Below are 24,703 nucleotides of genomic sequence, written 5' to 3' on the forward strand. Positions count from 1 at the left end.
GGGACGAGGGCAAGGAGCCTTCCAGACACAGGAAGTGGCAGGTGGGCAGTGGAGTCTGTCCAGAATTCCCGAGGGTCCCCGTGGTCGCACTTGCCAGGCCCGTGTGCAGGTGGATGAGAAGCCCTGGAGGCCTCCTCCTGCCCCCAGAGCACCTGGTCCTCACCGGCTGGCTGGTCCCCACCCTATGTGGGGGGTCAGCTCACTCCTGGGACGGCTGGCTTTGAAATGCCTGGCAAAATGTCTGAAAGACAGACTGTGTGTTTGGGACACTCACTCAGGGCACCGGGACCTGTGGGGCACTCGGGACCTGTGGGGCACTCGGGACCTGTGGGGCACTCGGGACCTGTGGGGCACTGGGACCTGTGGGGCACTCGGGACGTGATCTCAGCCTTGCCATTGATCGTCTCCTGGCCTCAGTTTCCCTGTGCCCTCCATAACTCCAGAAATGGGGAAAGCCCGGTTCCAGTGCCTTCCAGGACGCCCAGCTGGGCAGGGGGAGGCTTGGCCTTGAGGCCACTCCCGAAACAGCCCCCTTGGGACTCGTTTGCTGTCCCCACTGGTGTCTGTCTGGAGGGGCTGCCGGGGCCGCGTCTCCGTAGCAGCTAGCTTCAGTGTGACAACAAGCGTCGCTACTCTGATGCTTAGAACGTCTGTTTCAAATACTTGGCAGTTCATCGGGGCTGGGGTTCCTAGAGCACGGGGATGGCCTGCGGTGGGAGCACTGTGGTGTGGTTTGGTGGGCGGGTCAGGCTTGCTCACCTGCTTCCCCTCTGAGGGTCCCACCTTCCACCCTGCCCGCTGTGCCTCCCGCCACACCTGTTCTCCCTGTGACCTCCCCTCCCCCAGCTGCGGGTCCGCCCTGTCCCCCTCCTCTGCCCTTGGCTCCTGGGAGCCCCATTATCTGCTCCCCACTGCCTAGCACCCCAGCCCTTAGCCACAGGAGCCGCCCCACAGGCTGTGCAGACCCCCTTACTTCTGGGCTGCCCCCTACCCTCCTCCTGGTGCTCCGTGTCGTCCCCCATCAAGGCCTCTAGAGGGTCCCAGGCTCAAGTGAGCAGTCAGGGGTGAAGCTGTCCTCCGCTGCCTGAGCCGAGTCAGGCCCCACTGGCAGCTCTCAGCCTCGGGGCCAGGCCGTGGGGGTCCAGGACTCGAGGGTCCCCTCCCTGGCCCTGTTCTCCTGCTGTCCCCTCCTCTAGCAGGGCCCTGCATCCTCCAGCCGTCGGGAAGCTCCTGGGTGGGGTGCTTGTCCAAGCAGGCCCCTGCAACGTTACATCCTCCTCCTCAGTGTTCTGATGGGGAAGATGGGGAAGCTGAGGCCACATCAAGCTGGGGTGGCAGGGCTGGAACCCTGAAGCTCAGTGTGGGGGGGTCAGGTCCCTTTCTCTGACTTAGTACCGAGGTCGGACCTTCTTCCGTCCTCCAGCCTGTAGGCCTGAACAGGGTTTCCCTGGTGGGGCGGGAGCCCCTCGCTCTGGTAGTGCAGGGGAGAGGGTTGGGCTCCGGGTGCAGGGCTCGGCTGTGTGTGAGGGGTGCGAGGCATTGGGGGCAGGAGAGTGGAGCAGGCTGGGCACCCAGCACCCCCTGGGCAGAAGGCCAGCTCCCTGGGCACTGTGGGCTGGGTGCTGGGGTCCAGATTCTCAACCCAGAAGAGGTTCCTCCCTCCTGTCAGTCACAGGAGATGTGGGGGCTGCAGACCAGTCTGGAGGGCTGGGGTGCAGAGCGAGGGCAAAGCCGGGGGGTGACGGGAGAGGCCATGGCTAAACCTCATGTCGGAGCTGGGGGCCTGCAAGGTCTTTGAGTTCAACACTGCTACCCCAATCTCCAGGCTGGGACACTGAGGCCAGAGGACTGGGAAGCTTGCTCAGGGTCGCTCAAGGTCACTCAAGGAGTTGGGCAGAGCAGGGGCTAGAAACCGCCTACCCATCCCCTCTTTCCGTGTTTACTGAGTACCTGCGCGTCGGGGAGCGGGCGCTGCCCTCGCGTAGGGCACACGGGGCGCATAGGCACTGTCCCAGCCCTTGCCGAGCCTGCTGATTGGTGGTGGTGGGCGGGAAGACCACGGAGAGCAAGTGAGCCACACTGACAGCTGCCGAAAATAAAATAAGGGAGGAAACAACCAAGACCACGGTGTGAGGCTGCCCCAAGCCCACGGGAACCAAAGCATGGTGCTGCCACGAGATCGCGGGGAACCACGGCACAGCTTTGTCTGGGCTTCCTGTGGGTGCACAGCCTCAGGCGGGATGGAAGGTAGTGGACAGTGCAAGCCACTTGGACAGAGATTGGGCCGGTGACTGGCCTGTGTCTGACCCCAGGCAAGTCTCTGGGGCCCATCATGTTGCACATGGCAGGGGTGGGGTCGTTTGTCTCAGGGACGAGTGGGACGCTATGCCATGGTGGGCAGGGGACCAAGGGGTCTCACAGAATCAAACCACAGGGGAACTCTTGACCCCTGTCCTCTCATTCAGGCTGAGAGAGGAGGAGTGGGTGCCACAGAGCTGCCCCGAGGTATCCGAGATGGGCTGTGTGGGGATCCCGTGATGGCTGTGGTGGGGGGCAGGCTGGACCGTGGTACATAGCACCAGGGGAAGGTGTGTAGTCCTAAACCCAGAGGCCCCAGGGCAGGGCTCTCCTCGGTCCTGAGAGATCGGTGTCTGATGCAGGGGTGACAGGTGGTGTTAGGCCAGTGACCATGGAAGGGGACACGCCCTCAGCTCAGTGGGCTTGAGGTGGATCCTCCCTGTGCGGAACAAGGAGTCTCGCTGCTCTGAGATCCTGTGGCCCCGGGATGGGAGGACACAGAGGCCGTGAGTAAAAGGCAAGGACCCAGCTCGCATCAGGGTCCGAGTCTGTCCAGGGTCTGGGCTGGGCAGGGACGGGAGCTCCATGGGGGAGAGGTCGGTGCAAAAACCTTCCCCCAGAGTCTCTTGGGGTGACGGTCAGCATGCGGGGCACAGCCTCCAGCCAAAATGTAGAATCGGTAACCAGAGCACGCATCTAGCCAGTGCTTCGTGGCCTCCGTGCGCCCTGCCGAGAGGCACTTACCGCAGCGAAGGGACATGGAGCAGACAGAGCGGCCATGGGCTCCGGGTGTGTGTGTGCGTGCGTGTGCGTGTCCTCTCGGGGAAGAGCCCACTGTTGCTAGAGTGAACCCCCCAGGCTGAGAGCTGAGAGCGGGCAGAGGGGAGACCCAGGGAGGGGAGAGTGTGGGCGAGGGTGGCTGGGGTCAGCGAGTGCGAGAAGCTGTGGAAGGTTCCTGAAAGCAGAGTGGGGGTGGGTGGCTCCACAGGACTGAACCAGGGTGTTGAGAGAGATCCAGTGGGAGAGGAAGAACAGGAAGAGCCCAGTGGGGATAGGGAGGTCCTGAGCCCAGAGAGCCGGGCAGCAGGAGCTCCAGCACGTGGCCAGAGCGAGGCCTGCCCTGGTGGTGTGGGACGGTGTGGCAGGGACTGCTGCAGCCTGAGAGGAGTGGGAGGGCTGGGGGGTATGGGTGAGAATGGCCAACCACAAGCGCAGGGACGTGGCGCAAGTCTGTGAGGATGCCGCACTTCTTGGAAAGAGAGACCAAGGGGCTGTGGGCCAGGAGAGGAGGGGGCTCTGCTGAGCCCTGGGGGTCCCCGGGACGCTGACCACCTCAAACACACACACCCCATGCGGCTCTGTGCTGTCATCTTCATGGGCGGTTCTCCAGGCCCGCACCTGTCCTGTGGTCGTCATGCCCATGGACACCTTGCCTTCCTGACCTCATCTAACCTCAGGGCAATCCCTGATGCCACGATGTGGTTTCATAGTGAGAAATACTGAGGTTCATAAACACACGTTACCATTCGAGGTCCGAGAGCCCGCAGATGGTGCACCCAAGGTTGAAGAGAGCCTGTCGAACCCCAGAGCTCAGCTTTTAAGCCCTTGGCGGTCCTGCTTCCCCAAGGGTTGTACTCCCTGACATCTTCTGACCACACGTGTGCCCCTGGAGCTTCGCAGGTGCAGGACATCCTCTCCTGTCCTCGGGACGGCTTGCTGGGAAGGGCTGTCAAACCAGAGCCCAGCAGAAGAGACACGAGGACAGGAACAGCTGGAGGACACGTGGGGCAGAGTGTGGACTGGAATCCGGCCGGGGTGTGCCCAGAATACAGCGCTGCATGCCAGCGTAGAGGTGTGCCAGCGGGGAGCAGGCTGCCTGTGGGGAGCGGTCAGGGCGTACGTGTGGCGCCTGGCTGGGGGGCTGGGCAGATGACTCAGGGTGTCCAGGCCAGGCCGTCGGGATCGGAGGGCTCTCAGAACGGTGCATCTGGGTTCAAATCCCGGTTCTGGCTGGTGGCCTCCGGCAAGGTCCTGAATTGCTCTGTGCGAAGCTTTCCTCGTCTATAAAATGGAAATGGTGCCAATCATTACCTTTCTTGATGTGTCACAAGGGCAGAGTAAGGGGATGTCGTGAAGCGCGTGTGACCATCTCCGTGCGGAGCCGGCACCCGGTGACATGGGTGAATCCCTCTATGTGGACTCTGGAGGCAGGAGCAGGTGTCCTGGCTGCAGGTGGGGTCGGGGAGCGCCGGCGCGGTCAGGACCATGGACAGCTCCCCATGCGCTATCTGGCTCCTGTCTCCTGCTCCGGGTTGTCCTGACCCATTGGATTCTCCTCACGGACCCGCTAACCCTGTGAGAAGGGGTGCGGCGCCCTTGGCAGGAAGGCTCGTCCCTTTCACAGCCGGGCTTGCGGACGCCTGTGGGATCGGTCTGGAGGACGTGCCCTCCTCTGGGACGGGGGGGCTGAACCAGACGGGTAGTGCAGCTGACATGGGGCCCGGGGACTGGCGCTCAGTGTGGTTGGGGAACGTGGCCCCACTGACTCCTTCGGTGTTGTCTCTGAGCCCTTCTGGGGAAGAGCGGGGATAGAGATGGGGTTGAGGGGGACGTCGGAGAGGACGGAGGCATTACTGGGTTCACAAGTGTGACATGAAAGCCAAGGGGTCATTACAGATCAAGGACTGCTCGGATGTCTCCTGCCCTCCCAGGTACACCGGAGCTGGTCCTGCCCCCCTCAAACCCAAGTGCCGGCGGCAGCACCTCTCACACGCGAGACTGTACTGTCTTTATCAACCAGCACCCCATGCCCTGAGACCTTTGCCCCATTGCCTCCTTGAATCCTCACGGCAGGTCTGTGTGTTGGGGGGACTTGCCGCACCCATTTTTCTGATGTAAAAACTGAGGCTCGGAGAAGCCAATAACCTACCCAAGGAAAAACTGAGCAAAGGGCATGGCTTTCCTCTTCCTTGCAAACACGTTTCCTTTCAGGAAATACCGCTCTTGGTGGCAGGGAGCGGAGACACAGATGGGGCTTTCAGCCTCCCTCATGACCCTCCCCTCGTCCCTTTCTTTGCCGCAGCCTGTGGGGGCCCCATAGGGTGCAGCAGCCATGCCTGCCCATGGCGGGAGCTTCCAGGAAGTGTTGTAGCTGTCCATGAGCGCAGACCCCTCTGGTAGCGGAAGTCTGCGTCCACGGGTAGGTCACCTGGACGCAGCCCGCGTGCTCATGCCCGCCTCTGCTTCTGCCCACAGAGGAGGTGGCCGAAGGGAAGAGTGCCCTCCTCATCGGGATGAGCCAGTGGAACTCCAATGACCTGGCGGAGCAGATGGAGACCATGGGGAAGCTGGACGAGCGTCCGGGTGAGCCTCTGCTTCTGGGGCTGGGGCATGTGCACGCGCGTGCCGCAGGGGCCGGGGCGTGGGTGACAGCGGCGAGAGCTCGGGTCTCTCTGGGCACCTCCCCGAATGCTGTGGCCTGTGGGAGCCCCCGTGGGCTCTCGTGCGGGGCTTTCTGTGCCGGGCGGCCGAGCTTCCCTTGTCCGTAGGATGACCTCCCCTGGGGGCATGCGTTCCTGAGGGCAGGGGCGGGGGCAATCTCCGGGGTTGGCAGAACAGGTGAAGCCAGGGAGGCGGGTGGAGAGCCTCTGGGAAGGACCTGGAAGGGGAGCAGGGCGGGCCGCACCTGCTGCGGGCCAAGTAGTTGAGGAAGGAGTGTGCGGCTGGGTTGGCCCACGGGGCTTTTCATGGAAGCGCCCATCAGCAGAGCAGCCCGTCCTCCTAGGCGTCCTGCCCATTTGGCCGTTTCACATCCCTGAGAGTTTGCTGAGCACCTACTGCATACAAGCACTTGGCAGATGGAACCCTGGGGCTCACCTGGGGCCACCGCTTGGGACGGTGATACAGGACAAGATGTAAGGGTTCAAGCTTGGGCGGAGGGTCGCTGGGCACTGGGGAGAGAGGGGGCAGGGAAGGTTCCCGAGGACGGAGCTACGGAGCCAGGCTTCGAGGGGCGGGTGGAGCAGGTCGCTTAGTGGGAAGGCCGCGTCATCAGAGCCTGGGTTGGATGAAGGCCACTCAGGAAGCAGGGCCAGATCTAGAACCACCCGGGGTCAAGGGGGCTGGCCTCTAGGCGTGTTGCCCCCAGGCTAGTCCTTCCTGTCCCCCTCCCCCGGCCCAGAGAGCACCTCTTCCTCATTTCCCGGCCCTGTCATTCCTCACACACGGGCTGGGCCAGGCTGTCCCCTCTGGAGGTGTCCTGTGAGATGGTCCCGGCCCAGCCCGAGAGGACGGCCGTCTTGGTGGCAGCCGGCTCAGTGCTGGTGTCTTGCCTGGAGCCACTTCCCTCGAGCCCATCCCCTGTGCCCTGGGCTTGGGGCACTCACCGTGCCAAAGCTGTGCTGTGAGATGGACGCACAGGGACGGATGGGTGTTCATCCTACAGATGGCGAACCCCAGGCTTACAGACGATGTGTTTTGCCCGAGGTCCTGGGAGCTGGTGCGGCACCACGCTCAGTCCCTCTCCCTTGTATCCTCATTGCCAGCTGGATGGAGGTGGGCTTTGGGGCCTCTGCAGAGTAGTCAGGTCTTAAAGAAACGGCCTGGGCTACTGGGCCGTTCCCAGGAAGGGCAGGCTCCAGTTTGGTCCCCAGGGCCTGTCCAGAGGCAATGCCCCAGTTGTCACAGCCGTGCGTTTGCAGAAGGACCCTTGGCCTGCCCTTGCCTTCACCACAAAGCCTGGAGGGGCCCAGAAGGGGTCCCAGGTTCCAGCTGCTTCCCGGGACAGTGCTCAGTCATTATAATACAAGCCCAGCCTTGCACTCACGGCCCATCTGGCCAACCTCTTCCCATCCCCTCCCCCTTGACTCCGCCTGTGCGAGCTGGGAGGGGCAGGAGCAGCAGCCAGGGCTGGGGGAGCTGGGAGGGCAAGGGAGGGAGAGCCTCAGGCGCTCTCCGTGGTCTGGGCATGAACTTGGCTCTGCAGGCAGGCAAACTCTGGGTACCTTTGGCACCTCCCTTTCTTTGTGGGCAGAGCAGGTCTAGTGCCAGTGTTGGGGGAGCTTAAGTGAGTCAGGACTTGCCAAGTGCGTTCTATACCAGGTCATCCGCTTCAGGGACCAGTACATTCCGGCAAGCACCTGACGGGCTGCACTGGGTCAGAACCACGATGCTGATACTATTTCCTCCCCGTGGGTGGGGGGAGCAGGGCGGGCAGGGAAGGGTGAGGAGGGGAAACCACTGTGTCTGCAGCCCCTGGGGACTCAGGGTGTGACTCGTTCACAGAGCAGAACACACGCATTCATCTCATTGGCCGCCCATCCATCCGCCACGACACAGGCCGCTCCTGTGCTCAGTGAGGGTACAGCCCCCTGGAGCCAAGGAGGAGCGGGGGTCCTGGCGACAGTCACCCGTGCAGGAGGGCACTGAGCACGGGGCCTCGGGAGGGAGGCCCAGGCATGACTCTGGGCAGCAGAAGCCCCCGATGCGTCAGGAGAAGTCTGCTCCGGAGACCGGCCTGGGTGGTCGCCGCCGCCCTCCATGGTGACCCCATGTCCATCTCCAGCTGCGACTTCTTCCCTGGGCTACAGACTCAGCTGTGGGCTAGCTGCCTGCGTGTTAGCTCTGCCTGGATGCCTGAGGCTGTTTCACGTTCCCCGTGTTCCTGACGGCCTGTGAGGTGTGACGTAACCACGTACACACGTGCACATACATGTACAACATATGATGCACAACACGTATAGTGTATACTAGGTATGTACGTGCAGCACGTAATGGGACATGACAGGCACTTTGTACACACAAAACACGCAACACGGAGTACAATGTATCGGGTCTCTATTCGGCACTTGTTTAAGTTACTATATGGCACGTTGTATATGTTACTTTGTATACATTTGTGCATATTGATGTATACACCCGCACACACTTGTGTTTTCTTTTTATTATTTTTCAGGGGTTTCTTTCTCTGTTTCCCCTTCCACACTTACCTTAGAGACGTTCCAGACCTGGGTCTCCCCTTGCCCTTCCTGTTCCTATTTCTTGGTCCTTGCTGGGCTCTGGAAATGTTCCTCGCTCCAACCCCATTGGTAGCTCCCCGGTTCTGTCTTCTCTAGCCATCGCCCTTCCTCTGCTCAGCTCTTCTAGGGTTTTTTTGTTTTGGGTTTTTTTTTTCTTTTTGCTTTTTCTTTCTTTCTTTTTAAACAATCATCTTTTCATTTTTGTGCACTGTGGTTTTTTTCCGTAACAATCTGGTATTTATCCGTGGGTGCCACAGACTCATTCTGTGCTCTGCAAGGTCTCTTTCTTCCTGTTCTTTGACATGTCAGAGTCCCCTGGTGGGTTAGAAGTGGATGGAAATAGACCACACGCACTTTAGTGTGGGCTAATTAACCAAAGATCCCTCAGCGAGATTATGACATGGAACGGGAGCGAGCTTGAGTCCAGTGATCTCAGGAAGCACAGTGCTGCCATTAACATTGTCCAAGGAAGGTAGGTCCTGCCGAGTTCTTTTACAAACTGAGACACAATTCGCATACCATATAACCCACCCTCATAAAGTGCACAATTCAGTGCTTTCTGTACAGTTTGTACATTCATGACCCTGAGTAGCCACCACTACCTAGTTCCTGAACATCTCATCGGCCCAAGAAGAAATCCCATACCTACCAGCAGCCACTCCCCATTTTTCTCTCCTCAAAACCCTGGGATTTTGTATGCATAGACTCCAACAGTATGTGGCCTTTTGAATTTGCTGTCTGCCTTGACATCGTGATTCTGAGACTCAGCCCTGCTGTGGCATGAACCAGAACATCATTCCATTTTATGGCTGAATGATAGTCCCACATATGGTTCATCCATTCATCAACTGGTGGACATTCGGGTGGTTTCCTTTTTTATACTGTTATAAGTAATTCTACTGTAAGTATTCAAGTACGGGTTTTTGTGGGGACACTCCCAGGACTGGGAGTGCTAGGCTGCCCCATGTTCCCTTCCTACCAGTGTTGTACCAGAGTTCAGACAATCCACATTCTTTTCAGCACTTGTCTTTGTTGTTCGATTATAGCTTCGCCAGTGGGTACGACATGGCGTATGATTATGGATTGGATTTGCATTTCCCTAATGACCGATGATGATAAACATATGTTTATGTGCTTTTTGGTTATTGTTTATCTTCTTTGGAGAAAGTCTGTTCAAATCCTTTGCCCATTTAAAATCAGATTGTTTTTCTCTTGTTGAGTTATAAGTGTTCTTTATATATTGTGGATACTAGACCCTTATCAGTTATATGATTTACAGATACTTTCTTCCATGCTGTGGCTGTCTTTTCACTTTCTTGATAATACCCTTCAGAGTGCAAATTTTTAACAGTCAGATGAAACCCATTTTATGTATTATTTCTGTGTTCAAGGCCATATCTAAGAAACCATCAACTAATACAAAGTCAAGTTTTAGCTCTTCCATTTAGGTCTGATTCACTTTGAGTTCATTTTTATATAGAGTGTGAGGTAGGGGTTCAACTTCATTGTTTTGCTGGTGGGTTACCAGTGGTACTGGAACCATTTATTGGAAAGACAATTCTTGAATTGTCTTGGCATCCTTGTCAAAAGTCAGTTGATGAGAAACATAGGGATTTACATTTGGGCTCTCAATTCTATTCCAATGATATGTGTGTATCCTTAGGCCTGCACCACATCATCTTGATAACTGTGCCTTGTAGTTAGTTTGAAATCAGGATCCATGTGCTTTGCTCTGTTTTGCAAGGTGTTTTTTTTTTTGCTATTCTGTATTCCTTGTATTTCCTTGTGAATTTTAGAATTGGCTTCTCAATTTCTGCAAAAAATCCAGCTGGGATTTTAATAGGGGTTGTGTTGAATCTGTAGATCGATTTGGGGTGTATCACCATTTCAACAATTTCAGTCTTCCAATCCATGAACATGGGATGTCTTTCTGTTCATTTAGGTCTTCTTTAATTTTTTTCAGTGACATTTTGTAATTTTCAGGGTACAAGTTTTACACTTGTTTTGCTAAATTTACTCCAAAGTATTCTATTCTTTTTGGTGCTATTGTAACTGGATTATTTTCTTCATTTCATTCATGGATTATTTGCAAGTATATAGAAATGCAATTGATTTTTGTATATAATCTTGTATCCTACCCTGCAACTTTGCTGAAATCATTTATTAGGTTTATTTTGGGGTAAGGATTCCTTAGGATGTTCTATACGCAAGATCATGTCATCTCCAAACAGGTAGTTTTACTTCTTCCTTTCCAGCCTGGATGCATTTTATTTCCCTTTCTTGCCTGAATTCTCTGGCTAAATTCCCCAGTGTAATACTGAATAGCAATGGTGGGAGCTGGCATCTTGTCTTGTTCCCGATCATCGGTGGAGTTTTCAGTCTTCTGCTGTTAAATATAATGTTAGCTGGGCTTTTCCTGTAGTTGTCATTTGCTTGGTCGAGGCAGTTCCCTTCTATTCTGGGTTATATCAGGGATATTTCTCATGAAAGGGTGTTGTGTTTTGCCAAGTGCTTCTTCTGCCTCTATTGAGATGATCCTGTGGGTTTTGTCCTGTTTTCTGTTACTGTGATTGACTTTCATGTAGGGAACAGCCCTGTTTCCCTGAGCCCTGTGTCTCACTTGGTCCTTGCCATGTTTCTATCTTTTATGTTCAGAGACTGCATATGTCTTTCTGAATAATTTATACTAACAGTCTGTGAGCTCTCACTTAAGGGGCTGCTTACAGTCTTGTTTTAGGGACAAACTGAATGTCATCAGGCAACATTCTTATTGTCAGGAGGGAGGCAGGCACTGCCCAGTTGTCCCAACCACCTTCTCTGTCTTCCCTTTCCCAGAGAGCTGTTTTATTTACCCCATGATTCCTCCCAAACTCTGGCTATGTCCTGTGTCTAATAATGTGGTTCTCAAAGAGTGTTCCCTGGACCCGTAGCATCAGCATCACTTGGACACCTGTCAGAGATGTGAATTTTGGAGCTCCCTCCCAGACTCACTGAATCTGTGTTTTAAGTGCCCTTTAGGTCCTGGTGGTGATGGCTCGACTCTGAGGTCCTGCTGACTGGCTAAGGGGTCTGCAGATCCATTTTCCTGGGCTCACCTCCCTCTGTCACTGAGTTTGGCGTCTTGCTTCCATGCTTTTGGTCTTCCTGTGATACTGGGTGACACTGTGTACCCGACTCCGTAGTCGGACCCCCCCCCCCCAGCCTGTCACTGGCTGCCGGGATGTGTCTGTTTATTGCAAACAGCTGTGCTCTGATTATCGGGGAGGGTAGCACATGCTGCTGGATGACATGAGCTTCTGGTTTATTCTTCTTGGTATTTTTAGCTTCCCAGGGTGTCCTGTTCTCAGACACTCAGCCCTTCCCACACCTGAGAGCAGATGCCTCTGCTCGGTCAATACAGGCAGGTGTTGGAAGGAGGCCCACGTGGTTGGAAAAGCTTCTTTTGCTCCTGGGTTTTCCATCGAGGAGACTGCTTTCCCCCGAGCTGCCCCTCCTTTGGCCACAGCCTTCCTTCCTCTGCAGGATGCAAATTATGGCTTCCCCTCTCCTCACTGGCAGTATGGCTGTGTGACCTTGGCGGTCCTACAAAGCTCCACGCTGAGGGTCTCTCACTTGATTTTATGCTCTGCTGTTGCCATCTTCAAACTCTTAGTACTTCTGAACATGGTCCCCACCTTTTCTTTGTGCACAGGCTCTGCACATGCCATTGCCAGCCCTGCCTCCCCTGACCTGTTCCCTCTGCTCTCCACCTCCCAGGGGTGCCATACAGTGTCCACTCTGCCAAGGACACCCCCTTCTTATTTTATAGTACCACTAAAGACAAATTCCTAGGAAAATATTTGGTGTCATTTTGGGGCGGGAGAAAAAGCTGGGTCCTGTTGTGAGTTTACCATCTGCATTCAGCTCTACTGTGCTGTAAACCCAGGACTTCCTCCTGCAGGGAGACCGGCACGGGGATTTCCATTATCTGAGGAGTGAAGGGTAAATGCCTCAGCCATGCATGGAGGTCCTCCTTCCCACAATTGTCGTCGTCTGGGGAGCGTGAGCTCACCATTGCCGTAGGAATCAGATAGCCGTGGACAGCTTGACCAGGGAGCCACACTCTTACGTGTGTAGGAAAGGAGTGAGTCCTGAGATGGCGAGACCGACTCAGAGACAGCATCCCGCGGTGGAGGGCATTGGTGTTGGAGTGGGCGCAGCAGGTGCCCAGGGGCTGCTTTCCAGAGAGGCTGGCTTGCCAGGCTCAGACCGTGAGGAAGGGGAGCCACTGTGGGCCCATGAGCCGTGAGCGGTCTGGGCAGAGCATGTGTCCTGGTGTGAGTCTAGTGTCGGGAGGCAGAGAGCTCAGGGGACGACGGCAGTGAGCCCCATGGGGTGTGCAGGTGGGGGCCTGCCCCTCCCTGCCTGTGGACCGGGGCTTCCCCTCCTGAGGTGTATGATTTGAAGGAAGTCATTGAAAATGCACAGAGAGCTTCAACCCTTGCGATGTTGGTTGTGGCCATGAGTACGACGGTGGGGTATGCATCTTCCCTCCAGCACAGTCCTTCTCAAGTCGGCCGAGGGCTGTCCCCTCCGCAGAACACTCTTCACGGGGCTTTGGGGGGGATGTTCGTGGGTGTCCTCACTTGGCTGGGGATCGTTTATGTGTGAACGAAAGTGTATCTTGTGCGTGGCTGTCGTCTGCGATGTGTTCCGGAGCCCACTGGCCGCGAGGGGTTCATCTGACTTCCAGGACTGCGGAGAGCGGCTTTTCTGGGGTCGGGGGACGAGTTCTGTCATCCACGGAACTCAGTGGAGTCCGCCCGTAGGGGCATGTGCGGCTGAGAAGCAGCGTGCCAGGCACGGGGACAGCAGTGGACAGCACAGATGCCCCTTCCACTGTGGGGCCCAAGTCTCAGAGGCAGACCCCACAGGACTCGGGCCCCGACTGTGTGAGGATGGGGGTGGGGAGGGCTGGCCGTCCCTCTGGCTGGGGGCAAAGGGGGTGCCTTGGCTGAGGCAGGACTTGGGGAGGGGGCGGTCCCAGGATGGCCACTGTGGTGGCCCAGGGCATCCAGAGCTAATGCAGGGGGGAGGCAGGAGCGGACGTGGGTGCGGAGCTAGGAGAGGGCCCGTGGCAGTCTGCACACTGCCGAGTGTCCTCAGAGAGGGCAGTGTCCTGTGAGCAGCTGCCCTGGGACAGTGGGAGGAGAAGCCAGGCCTCCCGTTCCCCGGCTCTGTGGACTGTGGTGCACGAAGGGGGGAGACCTCTGCCCACCCAGCTCTGGAAGGGGGTGGGCAGGAGCCCCATGTGGCCTCCCAACGCCCAGCACCGTGCTAGGGAGTCTGCTCACTTGTCTTCTCTTTCCCCGCAGGAGACGCGAGCACCCCGTGCACTTCCAGCACCCTCCAGGAGAAGCAGCGTGAGTTAAGCCCGACCCCCCCGGAGGCTTGTCTCCCGCCTGGGTGGGTCCAGCCTCTTTGGGCCTGGGGCCCCTCCCTGCCCCGTGGACCAAGCCTGGGGTCCCAAGTTCCCATGTGTGGGCAGCGCGGGGGCCGGTGGGCCAGGAGGCTGAGCCCGGCATGGCAGATGGGACAGTGCAAACCCTTGTGTGCCATTTGCCTGTGGACAGGAACGGGGTGCAAAGCCTTGGAGCCTCAGAGATGAGGTCCTTCGGGTGACACAGACGCGGACATGCCGTCTGCCTCCCCGACCCCCTAGAGGCTGTGAGTGCAGAGCCCGCCCCTAGTTGTCCTGGACCTGCACATCTGTCCGGTGGGGCTTCTCCAGGTTTCCTGCAGGGCCTGCCCCAGGGATGCCTGGCAGAGTGTCTGCAGTCAACCCTGTGACCTGAGGACGTCTTCTTGAGCCGTGTCTGCTGCTGGCGGGGTTGGGTTTCTCAAGAGGCTGGGGTCAGGGAGGGTCAAGATGCCAGTTGGGTCTCCGAACCCCCTTCTTCTCTCTCCTGCTGTTTGGGTCTGTGGTTGTTTCTCCGAGGGTTAAGCCCACGCTGTGCCCTCTCCTGCCCCCCGGGCTGGTCCATTCCTCAGGGGCAGGAAGGTGTCTGCATTCCCACGGCTCAGGACTGGCATGGAAGGGGTTTTTTGCACCTGGGGCAGCTGTGGACAAGGCTGTCAGGGGCCGGGGAGGGGCCGGACTCCTCTGCCAGGGGCACCCCAAAGCCTCAGGCCGAGTGCACGGGGCTCAGCATGAGTGGGGCGGCACCAGGACGAGCTCCCAGAGTTCAGCCTGCAGAGGAGGCTGAGTGAAGACCCAGGGGACCAGGACCTTCATGTTTCCCAAGAGGAAGGGCCACAAGGAAGCGCTCAGTTCTGTCCCGGGACAGACAGAGTGTGGGGGCTCACGACCCTGGGGTTGGACAGAGCGATGGGGTGCATGGCCCTGGACCGAGTGCAGGGGTGCATGGCCCTGGGGGTGGACAGAGTGCAGGGGCACTCAGCCAAGAGCCCAGGTATGTTTTCCACTGGAAAGGAGGCAATAACTTAGGAGCAGCCACTGAGAAACTGGGGGTGTCTGCGTCTATCCTGGGGGCATTTGGGGCAGGAGAGGTTGGCTTGTGCATGAAGAAGGGGTTTGGACCATGAGAGCAGGTGTTTGCAGGTGGAAGGTTCGTTTGTCTCTGGGAATTAGCCAGCCCTGCATGGGGCGTCTCCCCCCGCCAGTCTGGCCCCCCAAGATGTCAGACCTCCCATCGCTCTGGGAGGCAGGGTGTGGCTACGTCCCCCAGCGAGGGAGACACGACCTGCCTCAGAGGGAGAGCCGTGGGGCTGACCCCCCCGTCCGCTACTTCTGGACTGGGCCGGAAAAAACATGCGTTTACGTGAAGGCGAAGTCCCTTGTGTTCGGTTTTCAAACCGAGGGGGTAGGTTTCCGTGCTGAAGACTGTCCCGCGGGTCTGCGCCTTCAGGATCTTCTCCGGGGACGTGCGGCAACGTGGTTGTGGGGCCGGGGCCGGTCCAGCGCCAGCCCTGGGTCGGCGAGAACCGCAGCCTGGAGCGCCTGCGGGGAAGGCGGCCGTGGCGGTGCCACGTCCCCTGCTGGGCCGTGCTGTCCACGGAGATGGGCGCATTGCGGCTTTAGGAGATGACGGTGGTCGTCCGTGCTGCTCTGCCCGCTCCAATCCTGAGTCCCTGACGCGGGTGCTGTGCTTTGTCGTCTGGGGCCTTCCTCCCCACGTGGGGTCTGCTCCAGTATTTCCCGTCACTGTTTGCACCCTCACCAGAAGCAAGCAGCAGGCCGTGTCCTGACTGAGCTCGGCTCCGTGGGCTCATCACCTGTGGAGCCTGTGTGGCCTGAAAGGGACAAAGAAGGTGGGGGGGTCAGCACCGCCCCACGTGTGGGGCCCGACCTCATGTCCCCTGCTGGGGCCCGGGAGCCAGAGGAGCAGCTCAGATGCCTGGACCACCACCAAGGGTCCCTCCAGTGTCTCTACAGCCGCCCCCCATCTCCGGCCCAGCATGCCCGGAGACCCTACCTGCAGCTATCCCCCAGCCCCACCGTGCCCGGAGCCCCCTGCCCGCAGCTCCCCGCCCTGCCATGCCTGGAGCCCCCTGCCCGCAGCTCCACTGGTAACTGGTGTCTTTTCCTGGCTGGTGTGGGCAGCGTGCTGAGCACAGCTGCAGACGGGCTATATTTAGCTGCTTTAATGAGCTCGGGGTGGCAGACGGCGGCCTGAGGAGTTTTCCTCTTGTGTGTGTGCCGCACGGTACTCGTGTGTATATTGGCGTGCGTGTGAGTGTGCCTGTGCGTTCCTCCACATGAGGACACGTGTGTGTCTGCACACATCTGTGCTTTGCTGGGACGTCCTCAGCTTCCGACGCTGACGGGGCTCCAAAGCGGGAACAAAATATTTGTCCACTCACTTGTTAGAAAAACATTTCCTGAGCACCTCCTCGGTGCCAGCGCCCGGACGGTCTGCGTGGGGGAAACGGAGCGTAAACAAACCCTGTCCGGGCCTTGAAGGCCCTCCCGGCCAGGGAGGGAGGAGATGCCGGGTCCAGTAACCAGAAAACCTGAAGTACGGGGACTAGTTTCCGAAGAGAGAGCCCGGTGCTTCCGGGAGGAGGACGTCAAGGACGGACACCCCCGGGCGCGGGACCACGGAGGCTTCGGGAGGACATATTTGGACACAGCCGTGTGAAGAAGACACAGGGCTTGGGGAGCAGAATGTGCAAAGCCCCTGTGATGAGAGGAAGAAGGTTTGAAAACCATTGTATGGCCCAGTGCTTGAGCTCAGAGGGGAGATTGTGCAGAGGGGAGGCTGGTGTGGGACTGTGGCACTGGGATTTTATGGGGCCCGTGACTTGGTCAGGGCTCCAGGGGAGAAGGATGGCTGGGTGGACGCGGAGCTGAAGCGTGTAGTCCGTGAAAGGACTACATTCTCAGGTTCAGAGAAACCCGGGGGCATGGAACCAGGCAGGTGCCCACGTGTGGGAACCCCAGCCCGATGGTCCCATCTGTCCCTCTGTGCAGCCCCTAGCCAGTGGTCCGGGGCCCCCAGAGCTCCCCCAACCCTGAGGACACCCCGCATTTGTCTCAGCTGGGGGTGAGAATCTCTCTTCAGTCAGAATCTGTTTCCTCAAATCCTTTTCTCCTGCGAACAAAAGAGCTTCTAGAAACAAAACCCAGGAAGCCTGCCGCAGTTCTCCCCGGAGGCCGGGAAACCCAAGCAGGGAGAACATAGAAACCAGCATCTCCCAGAAGAAGTCTGCCTGCTCCACGGGGTTGAGAGAATTCCCACTTTTAATCTGACATCTGAATGGGCAGTGCCGGCCGAGGGTCTGAACTCTGGAAGGATGCAGGTGAGGCGCGCTGCTCGCCGCAGCGGCGACTGGCCACGTTCCCTGCACACGATCGTCTCCATGAATGCTCACAGATGGGAGCCTGCCACGCACTCGTCCTGCCCCTGCTCCTCGCGGGCGAGCACGTAGCGGGATTATCTTCGCCCCCCCATGCGTTTGGGGGTGTGCTGGCCGTGGGAAGGGGTCCTGTCTCCCTGTGGCGTCGCCCGTCTCACCGGCTCCTGCCGCGCTTGGCACACGTTGCTGTCTTTGTAGCGTGACCCCGTGGCCATGGCCAGCATCCTGCGTGAGCCTTTCTGTGCGAGGCTCGGTCCCAGGGCGGAGAGGGGGACGCTCAGTGTCTCTGGGGACGTGGCCAAACTGCCCTTTGCAGACACCAGCCGTGGATGGGGAGGGGCTGCCTCCCCACACCCTGGGCCGAGCAGCAGTGCTGATCTGGGAGTAGGGGAGGAGGCCTTTGGAGTGATCTCTGTGGTGATCCCTCCCGTGGGTGCCTGCACACAGGAGCTGTGACCCGTCCTTTCTCTGGAAGCAGCAGGGGTTAGTGTGCGGGCGTGCGCGGGTGGGCACGCTGCTGTTTCCCTGCGTCTCTGTGCCCGCTCCCCAGTAGGGCCCGGCAGTCTCAGTGGCGGTTGCTCCCCATTCCCTCCCCCAGGCTCAATCCATGGGGCGGCGGTCAGGCCTCTGTGTGGGCCAGCGCCTCTGAGAGGGCTGACCAGCCCACTGGGGTGAGCCTCCTTAGCAGATGAACCCAGGCTGATGGAGCTGGGCCATGACCTTGAAGGGGCCAAGGCTGTGACAGCAGGGACCTCGGGTCCATCTAGCCCACCATGCCTGGGGTGCCTGCCCGGCGTCCACCCGCCTGGCATCCACTCATAGCACCTGCTCCTACAATCCCTCCTTCCGGCCAGGCCAGCTCATTTCCCCCCAGGACAGTCATGAGCCCTCCAGAAACCACCCCCCTCGGTGGCCGGGCTCTGCCGTCCCTCCGTGACCCACATGCAGACCCCAAGCATTTACAGGCCACCGCGTCCCCTCAAGCCTGATCTTCACGGGCAGGGGCCCCTGTCCCGCAGCTTCCCTGCCTGGTTCCTGGGCTACACCTGAGCCCTCAGATTGGCCCGAGCTTCAGGAACGCAGTGTCCTCGCTCTGCCCTGAACGTGCTGGAGCTCGCAGCCGCGAGGCTGGGTGGGCGCCCCTGTCCAGCTAAGGCCCATATCACATGACCCCAGGGCCCTTGAGGTCCTCAGGCTTCCGGGTGCACGTGGGCTCCAGCCAGGAGAGCAGGAGGCCGCCGTGGTGTCCAGCTGGTTTTGGGACCCAAATGCAGGATTTTGATGAGGCCATGTTTCATGGTCACTGTCGGCCCCACAGGCCTTCCTTTCCCTTTGCATAGCCTCGGGGCCCCTTGCCAGCCCGCCAACGCCCAAGGGCTGGCCGGTCGCTCTGCTGTGTGTGTGCTGTGTGTGTGTGCGGTCGGGCAGGGCTTGCAGCTGGTTCACGGTTCTTCTTGTAAGTGACACACGCTCGCACTCGCAATAGCTTTACACTAAAGGAAGTCCGGGCTCACGTGAGGAAAATGAGAAAATCACCCGGTGTTCCCCCGTCCAGCAAAACCATGCTGACGGGGACGCGGCTGGGGGCCTCCATCCCTCATGGTCCCCGCGGCTGGTGGCAGGAGAGAGGGACATGGACCCTTCAGCCGAGCCGGGTGACACTCTGCCGGGTGTGCTGAGCGCGTGGGCGCTGACCTTGGCTTCTGTCTCAGGAGCACTGTGGCACTTGGGTAATTAGAAGGGTGATGACAATTTGTGCCTCTCCAAGGTTGTGAGTAAGCAAATATAGCCTCTCCCGCCAGCTGGCAGGGGAGCCTCGGGGAGCTGGGTAGGCCAGCAGGGGTGCTGGGGGTGGGTGCTGCGGTCACAAGACACGGTCACAGAAACAGCCGTGGGCTCTCCCCACCCTGGGACTGGGCACCGCAGGGACCCTGCCTGAATAGGGTCCCCTGGCAGAAGCAAAGCCTCGGGGAGAACCACGCAGCCCGCCCATGAGGTCCTGGGCTCCCCGCCTCCCGGGACCCTGCCCGCCGCTCCTGTCACCAGAGGCTCTGGGGAAGCCTGTGGAGGGGGAGGACCCATGAGGCCCAGGCTGAGAACTTGCCATGCTTCCCTGACACCAGCCCCCCCAGGGGCCTTCCAGGAGATACGCGTCCCAGTATAGATGCTTCTTCCCTAGATGGGACTTCTCCCGGGGCTGATGAGCACGGAGAGGTCTCCCAGGCTGCATGACCCCCAGGGTCTTTGCAGTGAACTTTCACAAAAACCTGGCTTTCGATGCTCCCTGCTCTCGGGGACCCCCAGTCTGATGCGGAAATGGTTGACTAACCTCACAGCAATGAGTCAGGCCAGCTGAGCACAGTGTGAGATGACCGTCTCTGCCTAAGTAGACCTGAGACGGCTTTCCAGAGGCTGGGATGGTTGAGCAGGGTTTTGCGGTATAGTAGGAGTTCGCTGGTGCGCCCAGGTAGGAAGGCAGAGAGCTCAGCCTGAGTGAGGCGGGGAGGAGCGAAGCTGCCGGGTCTGGTGGCCAGAACCGGTGTCCTCAGTTACTCTGCAGGGACTGTCTGCTTCTCAGAGAGCAGAAGGCTTGTGGGGAGGCACATGCTAGGGGGCCTCGAGGCTGCCTTTCTGAGTGTCTGCAGAGGCCTCTGCTGAGGCTGGAGACGCACATCCCCAGGGGTCCCCTCCAGGCCTGGTAGCTGACCCTCGGGGTGGGGGGGCCGGATCTAGATCTGCAGGCGAGGCCTCCCCTCCCCCCTCCCCCAGAGCCAAAGCTGTCTGGCTTTTGCACACTGAAAGGAAGCCAGACTCTTGCCATTGGCGGGGAAGGCGCGGGGCGCCCAGGGTCCTGCCAGGCCCGTCCCTGCCGAGCCCCGAGCTGCCTCAGTGTCGTCCGTGGCCAGGATGCGGCATCAGCTCATTGCCAGAGCGTGGCGTGGGGCCAAGGTGGCTGGCCACAGGCCGATGGAGAATGTGGGAGCCTAGGGCCCGTGGGCTCAGTGAGAGCTCAGGAACCAGCCCCGCTCGCGGAGGGCATGGCGCCCGGGAGACGGTAGGACCCTCGTGTCTTCCCTGTGGCTTATTTATAGGCTCGTGATGGTAATTCGTAGCAGCCACCGTGCATGAGCCTGCAGCCGCACTGGAGGCCGGCAGCCGGTCCAGCGAGGGTGTGGGGGGCCATCAGGGCTCTGGTGGGTTTGGGGTCAGGGCTGTGCATGCTGAGGCAGCTCCTGCCGGCCTCTGTCCCCGGCTCGGGGACCGCTGAGCCTCCCTGGCATGTCCTCCAAATGCATGACTGACACAGAGACTTAGCATGTGGCCAGCCCCACTCTGAGCCCCGTGCATGTCTGAGCTCCTCTGTGCTGGGCTCCTGCTCCGGAAGGCTGCCATCCCCATGCCCCAGAAGAGAAAACCGAGCCCTGCTCTCAAGCCACTGAGTGCAAGACTTGGACTGGGGCACTGGCTCCAAACCAGTTACCACCCAGCCTCGGAAGTTGTGGTCTCTGGGCCGCTGCCAGCCCCGTGGCCACACACACCACGGAACTGGCTGCTTTGCTGTGGGGAGGAGGTCCGTGCTGGGCAGCCTGCCGCTTTGTGGTTTGCATGAGCATCTCCTCTCCTGTGGACAGAGAGTGTGGTGTCACCTTCCCGGGGAGGACAGAGCACCACCAGGCATCGTCCTCGGTTGGGTATGGGGCTTGTGTACAGGCTCACATGGCCCGATTCGTGGTGAGGCCAGGGGGCAGTGACCCAGGAGGGGTGAGCCTCGGTTCTCTTGCTTGAAAAGGGGGCTCACACCCAGAGAACCAAAGCTCAAGGCCATTGTGGGGAGGAGGGCACAGCTCGGGGACATAGTAAGTGCTCCGCCAAGACCAGGCCAGCTCCCGGCTGTTGTAGTGGGAGCCTGTCCTGGGGTCAGGTCGGGGATCCACGGGCCGTTATGGGGACAGTCCCGTGGCTGGAAGCAGCTGGAGGAAGCGCAGGCCGAGCCTCCCTCACCACCCCCTCCGGGCCAGCCCCTCTGTCATTGAGAAACCCGCTCCTGCCCGTCTGGGCAGCAGCCCTCAGCTCATAAAGCAGCTACCCTGAGACCAGGTGCGTGTCCATGAGGACCGAGGAGTTCAGAAACGCACTTGCCTTCCAAGAAGGGCTTCTTGTTGGGTGCCCTTGGCAGAGCCCCCTGGGGCTGCTGGGAGACCCGACTTTGACCCTGGCTCCGGCTCCCCACTCCCCTGCCACGGGCTTGCCCACAGAGCCCCTGGAGGGTCCTCCTCTCGTGGATCCTCGCAGGTGTGGCAGGCTCGGGGTGGGGGTGAGTTCCCCGTCACTGAAGGCACATGAGGGGTTCATCGTCTAGCCGTGTGGTGCGGCCACACAGAGCAAGTGGAATCCTGCCCGTGGGGAGAAGAGAGGGGAAGCAAGGTCTGCATGGCAGGCGGCCCCGGGTGGGCAGTGAGGGGGGGCTGGACGTCTCGCGGCGTCTCCCTCCACCCCAGACTCCGATGCAGCGATGTTTGGGAATGCAGGCTTCAGACCGCACAGACTTCTCTGTCAGGGCCCGAGGGCAAATATTCCAGGTCCTGTGGGCTCAAAAGACTCACTGAGGCCCCTGTGAATGGCCACGGACTCCAGCTGTACCCCAATAAAACTTTATTTACAAGAGCAGGTGGTGGGCCAGATTCAGTCCGCGGCAGCGGCTTGCGGGTCCCAGCGGCAGGGGACGCAGGCTCCGCTAGAAGTCCCAGAGGAAGAGCGGCGGCTGCGGGAGGCGAGGACGTCTGGGAGCTCCCCAGACCCAGACGCCGCCACGCCTCTTTGGGGCTCCGCCTGCCCCCGGCCCCCGCTCCCCTCATTCACAGCCTTGCAGTTGGTCTGACGGCTTCAGGCAGATGCTTAAAAAAACACTCGGAGCAGAGCTCCGGCTTTCAGAGGCGTGTTCGGCCCCCGTTTGCGTCCCAAGCTGGAAGCAGGAGTCCCCAGAGGACACGTGTGCTGTTGCGGCTGTCGTGCTTCCTGGGACCGCCTTCCCTGGCCCCAGGCTGCCCCTGCCGGCCTCCCTTGCCTGGGGAGGACGGAAGTTTCTGGTGCTGTTGATCTGGATGCTGTCCCTCCAGCGAGACCCCAGGGAACTCTGAGGCCCTGGCATCGGGAGGCCCATGGGCTGAGTCCTCTGTTCCCCTGCAGGAGAACTGTATCGAGTCTCCCTGAGAAGACAGAGGTTCCCAGCTCAGGGAAGCATCGAGATCCACGAAGACAATGAGGTGGGCTGGCTTCTGGGGTGTCTGGGCCGCCGCCAGTCAGGAGTCCTGGTTGGGAGACTTCCTCACCCTAGGACTTGCTGTGCGCCCCTGCGTAGGTGCTTGTCCTGCTCTGGGCTGCTGGCTCCCAGGGGAACAAGAAAGGTCTCGTGGGACTCTCCCCGCCCTGATAACAGGGGCTTGGCCAGCCTGCTGCCCCTGTGCGGCCCTCAGAATGCACAGGAGGCCCCGCCACGCGGGGAGCTGAGACAGGCCAGCCACAGCTGTGTGTGCGACGGCGTGTCCCTGCCTCCTGTCTATCCCGACCTGTGTCCTTCTCAGGAAGGCTGCCCACAGCGCTCCTGCAAGACGCACGTCCTCCTGCTGGTGCTGCATGGGGGGAGCATCCTGGACACGGGCGTGGGGGACCCGTCCTGCAAGGCGGCCGACATCCACACCTTCGGCTCGGTGCTGGAGAAAGTCACCCGAGCCCACTTCCCGGCGGCCCTGGGCCACATCCTCATCAAGTTCGTGCCCTGCCCTGCTGTCTGCTCCGATGCCTTTTCCCTTGTCTCTAAGTGAGTCTACGTCCTTCCTGCCCTTTTGGAGAGGTGGGGGGGGGTCAGTGGGGATGACATGGAGGGGCTCCCCACCCGGCGCACCCCTGGGGGCGTAGGGTCCCGAGCGACCAGGAGCACAGGGCTGGAAAGTGGTCAGTGGGAGTCCAGAGCCCTGCACAGCCGTGCAGCATGAGCTCCTCTGCCGGACCCCCTCGATGCTGCAGACCTGCTCCTGGGGCTCACTAGACGCCGGTCTCCTGGCCCAGAGGAGGATGCCGAGGCCCCAAGAGGCAAAGCCAGTTCCCCCGGGGGTACCTGGCCCCTGGAGCTGGGAGTCAAACCTGGGCAGCCTTGCTTTTGAGCCACAGTCAGAGCCCAGTGGGCATGTGTATTCTGATGCAGTGGGCACTGGGCCCCACAGACGCCCGGGGAGGACCCAGGGGACGGCCCTGTCCCAGTGTCCTCGTCTGTATGAAGTGGACAGTCATGTCCCAAGTTCCTGCTGGAGACCGTGAAGGTCCCGCGTGCTGGTGCAGCACGCAGAGCAAGGGGTCAGCTGTGACCCAGCTTCGTCCTTGGGAGGGGACAGTGCATCCCATGAACTGGGCCAGGTGGGGGACGCTGCAGAGACCCCGGCTGGAGGGGTTGAGGCAGTGCATTTGCCGGGCCTGGGGTCTTTGTCCAGACCTGCCCCTGGTCCCTGGTGCGGAGAGCAGGGTGTGCGGGGCCCACTATTCCCTCTGAGACACGGGAAAGTCTCCTCTGCCTTTAGGACCCGAGCAACCTCTTTGCTGACCTACCTGTGGTCACGGGACACACAGGGCAGGTCTCCGTCCAAGCTGGAAGGAGGGACGGCTTGAGTCAGTAGTTCCCCGACCCGATGTGATTCTTGTCAAATGCAGGGCCCTGGGGCTCAGCCCTGGGGCCCCCGTGGTCGGGAGGGGAGGAGCCCTGGACTCTACCTGTGGCACAGCTGCTCTGGGCACCTGCTCTGCAGTGGGACTTGGGAAACAGGCTCTTCCCCACTCCAGCCGTCAGGAGCTACCGTGTCCCCGGTAATCGATATCGGGACCCCGGGCCCTCGCCCACCAGATGGCTGACCTCCAGAACTGGGTCAGCCAGGCCTGGCCTGATCACCAGGAAGATGGATGGCCCGACCGCTCAAGGGGAGGGTGGGGACAGCCTCTCTCCCCCAGGCGGCTCCTCGCCGGGCCATCCATCACGCCAGGCACTGCCGGGAGGGAGCTCTTACTCAGCTAATTAAAATCTCTCCGGCAGCAATTGAGGCCTGTTTCCTCTAATTTGTGTTCTTTGGAGATGAGGAATGGCTGTGAGGCCAGCCTTGCCCTCCATGAGGGCTCTGCCACCTGCTCAGGAAACCCTGAGCCCGGTCGCCTGTCCTGCTTCCTGCGCAGTCCCCAGTGGGTTCGTCAGCCTGAGCTCAGGCTGTGGGCAGAGGGCTGGTCCTCTGCCCAGTGAGGCCCGACGTCCCAGGGGACAGGGGCGGGCCAGGTGGGGGTGTGGGCTGGGGTGCGCGCCGGGGTCTGGTCCCAGAGGGGTCTGAGCCACGCACAGAGGGAGGGGCTTGCTGGAGGGAAGCAGGGGAACGAAGGTGCCGGACTGTCCACTGGCCCTGGGGATGCTGTAGGGCAAGGTTTCTTAGTCCTTTCTGGGATCCCGCCTTTCACAAGGGTCACAAAGGCTGTGACCCTCTCCCGAGAAGGATGGA

General features: G+C 60.0%; 1 protein-coding gene across 6 annotated transcripts in view; it reads left to right on the forward strand.

Moving 5' to 3' along the window:
* The window catches only part of PITPNM3 (PITPNM family member 3), a 58,626-nt gene that overhangs the window by 13,222 nt on the left and 20,701 nt on the right, over nucleotides 1–24,703 (forward strand). For all 6 annotated transcript variants that reach the window (XR_014304983.1, XM_082707759.1, XM_082707761.1 and 3 more), the window contains exons 3-6: nucleotides 5,554–5,661; nucleotides 13,670–13,717; nucleotides 22,362–22,438; nucleotides 22,757–22,992. Coding sequence is in view for 5 of the 6 variants with exons in the window: in XM_082707759.1 (XP_082563885.1) it covers nucleotides 5,554–5,661; nucleotides 13,670–13,717; nucleotides 22,362–22,438; nucleotides 22,757–22,992 (469 nt within the window). In the remaining variant the exon portion in view is untranslated. The remainder of the gene's footprint in view (nucleotides 1–5,553; nucleotides 5,662–13,669; nucleotides 13,718–22,361; nucleotides 22,439–22,756; nucleotides 22,993–24,703) is intronic.

The sequence above is a fragment of the Mustela nivalis genome (genome assembly GCF_964662115.1).
Source record: "Mustela nivalis genome assembly, chromosome: 17".
Taxonomy (NCBI): domain Eukaryota; kingdom Metazoa; phylum Chordata; class Mammalia; order Carnivora; family Mustelidae; genus Mustela; species Mustela nivalis.